This window comes from Notothenia coriiceps, unplaced genomic scaffold (assembly GCF_000735185.1).
Source record: "Notothenia coriiceps isolate Sejong01 unplaced genomic scaffold, NC01 NC01_scaffold00020081, whole genome shotgun sequence".
Classification (NCBI taxonomy): domain Eukaryota; kingdom Metazoa; phylum Chordata; class Actinopteri; order Perciformes; family Nototheniidae; genus Notothenia; species Notothenia coriiceps.
This window is the reverse complement of record NW_011352782.1, coordinates 194,856-198,279: the sequence shown is the minus strand read 5'-3', so window position 1 is coordinate 198,279 and position 3,424 is coordinate 194,856. Positions and strand designations below refer to the sequence as shown.

The 3,424-nt window shown below is 41.1% G+C and overlaps 1 protein-coding gene across 1 annotated transcript in view; it reads left to right on the top strand.

The window, feature by feature from the left end:
* Positions 1 to 3,424, top strand: part of LOC104952511 (protein shisa-6 homolog) — a 65,845-nt gene that overhangs the window by 56,323 nt on the left and 6,098 nt on the right. Inside the window, exon 5 of the mRNA XM_010779348.1 lies at positions 1,178 to 1,198. Coding sequence (XP_010777650.1) covers positions 1,178 to 1,198 — 21 coding nt within the window. The remainder of the gene's footprint in view (positions 1 to 1,177; positions 1,199 to 3,424) is intronic.

The window sequence follows — 3,424 nt, the reverse complement described above, 5'->3', positions numbered from 1 at the left end:
GGTATTTATTATTTTGATAATATTTATTTAAATGTATCATTTATTTAATTAATTTTTGCATTGGTTTTTCAGTTCAATTATACGTTCTGGGTAATCAACAGTTAAAAAGATACTGTTCAAATTATTATTTATTTTAAAGTTCAATAAATGGATGTTTTCAAAGTCAATGAACAATCATNGGATGTGACACTTATTTGATTAAACTTAAAGGGGAGTGCGAATGAACTTTTTTATGTATTTTAAACATAAATATGTGTCCCCGGTGTGTCAGGGAACTCAAAAAGTGTCAGAAAACAAAACCCTCTCTCTGAGTTCCCTGACACACCGGGGACACATATTTATGTTTAAAATACATAAAAAAGTTCATTCGCACTCCCCTTTAAGTTTAATCAAATAAGTGTCACATCCCATGATCATGCACCTTTTTCTTTGGGTGGGCTACAGTGATTTTACATCTGTTTTTTAAAGCTAAAACAATTGACTGTGTGCCAAGTTAACAGTCTCTTGAGGTCATCCTGTCCTCTAGTTTCCTGAGTGTGTGAAAGTTATCAGCACTACCTCCGGCTCCCCATATGCAGCATCACCGTGAATCACTCGTAATGCTGATGAACCTCAGCTCGTGCTGGCAGATGTGGAGAGTAGCAGTTTCATTATGATGTACAGTAAGATGGTTACTGGAGAGAGGAAAGACAGCAGGGATCAGAGGAAAGAAAGGACCCCATAAGCTGGATATTCACAGCCTTCTGTATTTATAAATAACTCTGAACTTGCCATTCGATTTATATTCTGTTTGTTTCATCCATATATGTGAAAAAATTAGGAGGTTGCTTTCTTTGCTTCAATTCTGCAGCCACCATGGCCTCCTCTTTATAATTGATCAAGTAGTGCATTTCACACAAACAGACACACACACAGAGAAATAAGCATGACAAATACATTTTAACAACGTATTTCAATTTCAGCATGCAGTGTATTATCTAGATAAAACCTGTGTGTGTGTGTGTGTGTGTGTGTGTGTGTGTGTGTGTGTGTGTGTGTGTGTGTGTGTGTGTGTGTGTGTGTGTGTGTGTGTGTGTGTGTTGTACTAGTCATGCTGAATGTTGAGGTCTTTGAAGGCTGTGTTTTTCGCACCATCAACCTGTCTCTGAAATATTTGTTTTTCACTTGGGTTTGGTAGCTCACCGATCTTTGAGACATGGTAAGTTGTTGATACATTTAGTGAAAAAACTCATTCATTACATTCTTGCACACATCTATTTACATATTGATCACAAACAAACCACTATGTTTGTACTATCTGTCTTTCACCGGATTTGTGTTTTCAGACCAGATTTAAGTAGCATTTGTTATTCAGTCTTGCTCTTTGAATCATTTTCAATCCATGAAAGTACATGAATGCAAAATTATGTAATTTGATGTGAACATTTCTTTGTTTAACTCTATTTTTTCTTTTTTGTCAACAAATCCCACAAAAAGACCAAAGATTATGTGCTCGTCCCTCTTTATTTTCTCTCTCCCCGTTTGTGTTTCTCAGCCAAAAGCTCATTGTACTTCTGAAGACATACATCTTTCTAAAGGGGTACACATTTTAAGTATAATTGAACAAAAGATGCTCAACAATTGCCTTAAACAACTGCTGTGTTATTTGGCCTACTTCACTTTAAAGTAAATTTGGTGGGGCCTATTTTAAGCTGTGGGTGAATACAAATCTTGTGGAATGTATAGGTCGTGTTCCGCTCACAGTTTTCGCTTGTCCAGAGACATACGCTCTGTTAATGTGATACTGACAGTGTGAGCGCTGGATGAAGTAGCAGTCGACCAATCGGAGCTTTTAGCAAGGACTAAAATGGAACGTTCGATTTTTTACGTCGCTAGCTACCTGGCTAAATATAAAGCAACATCCTTGTGCAACAAGAATAGAGGAAATCCACACAGCTATGCTATAAAAAATGAAAAACCCTATTTCTGTAAGAGCTCCTAGAAAATGTTACTGCACCTTCAATCTCTCTTGCTGACAGGTTAGTACAAAACAGAAGAAAATAAATTCCCATGCAACAAGTGTCACGCAGAATAAGCGAAGTTTAGCATGGAAATTTAATCTGATTATCATGATATGTCTATCTACCAAGCCTACAGGAAGAGCACCAAGCTTTGAAGCAGTCTTGTAGTGGCAAAACGGTGGAATTACCGTACAACTTCCTTTCAGTCAGGTATGCTATGCGCTCAACAACAAAAAAAATTATCCCCATTGACATTGGGTAGAAGACATCTGTAAATCAGAGGTTTTTTTTTCAAGATAAATCTACTTCTCAGTATGAACGTTTTAACAGCCCTTTTTCAAATCCTTAACTCTATAAAGTTGTGAAATGCGCTAAAAGTTGATTGCAGGGTTACTTTCTCTCCGTTTATATGTCTGAGCCCAGAACCAGCTAGAGGCAGTGGCTGGGAGGTAGGGTTTTAGGGTAGGATTAGGATTGCCTATGCTCTACAGCAGGGGTCGGCAACCCCTGGCACGCGTGCCAGCATTGGCACGCGGCACCGTAACCAGTGGCACACTAGGAATAAGTGGAATAAGTGTGGAAAAATATTTAAATTGTATTTTCGGATCCTGAACGAGACCGCCGCCAGAGTGCGTCTCCCCGTTACCTGCAGAAGGAAGCCATGCACGCAACGCAGCCCCGCTCTCTTTATCTCCAGGTGACATTCTGCCGCTTTCCTCCGCGGTGCAGTGCTGATCGTTTCACCACGGAGGAAAGCACTTCACTAATTGCAGTACCCATAAGGAGCTGTACAAATGCCGCAGTTTCTGCGTGGCTGTGTATTTAGTTGAAAGCCCAGTGGCGATCTGCTCATCTCTCATCGACATAATATGCTACAAAGGGGCGGACTGGCCATCTGTGTGTTGAACTTTCCTGTCGGCTCCCAGACCGTAGTCGAGGAGGGCAGAAGCAACAAGCTTCAGGTTCAATAACCCACTTTAGAGAGAGGCGAGCTCTTCTTGGGAGGCCGTTGCATTTATTTAGCTGTTCTTCTGTTTCACAAAATACATCACAGACCTCTGTTTTTCTGCTTCCTCGTTTCATTCAAGAAACATCACGTTCTCTCCATAGGTTCTCTTCACTTGTCGCTCTACCATCCACAAACAAGCAGTGCACAAGCCACACCCTCTCTCTCTCTCCTTAATAGGACAGCAATCTCATCTCACTCTGCATGACCCTAATATCATAACATGTGTGCTCTGGAGAATCACAGAAACGGACGATATCCTTATTATAGCCGGTTTTAAACCCAATATTTAAATGGTTTGTTAAATTCGGCATCCATGGAGTGCGCTGACAGTCCACACACTGCTGCTTCCCCGCCTTTCGCTGATAGGTCTTCAACCCCCCGCCCTGCCGGCCGGCCGGGCCGCCGCCCCGGGCGG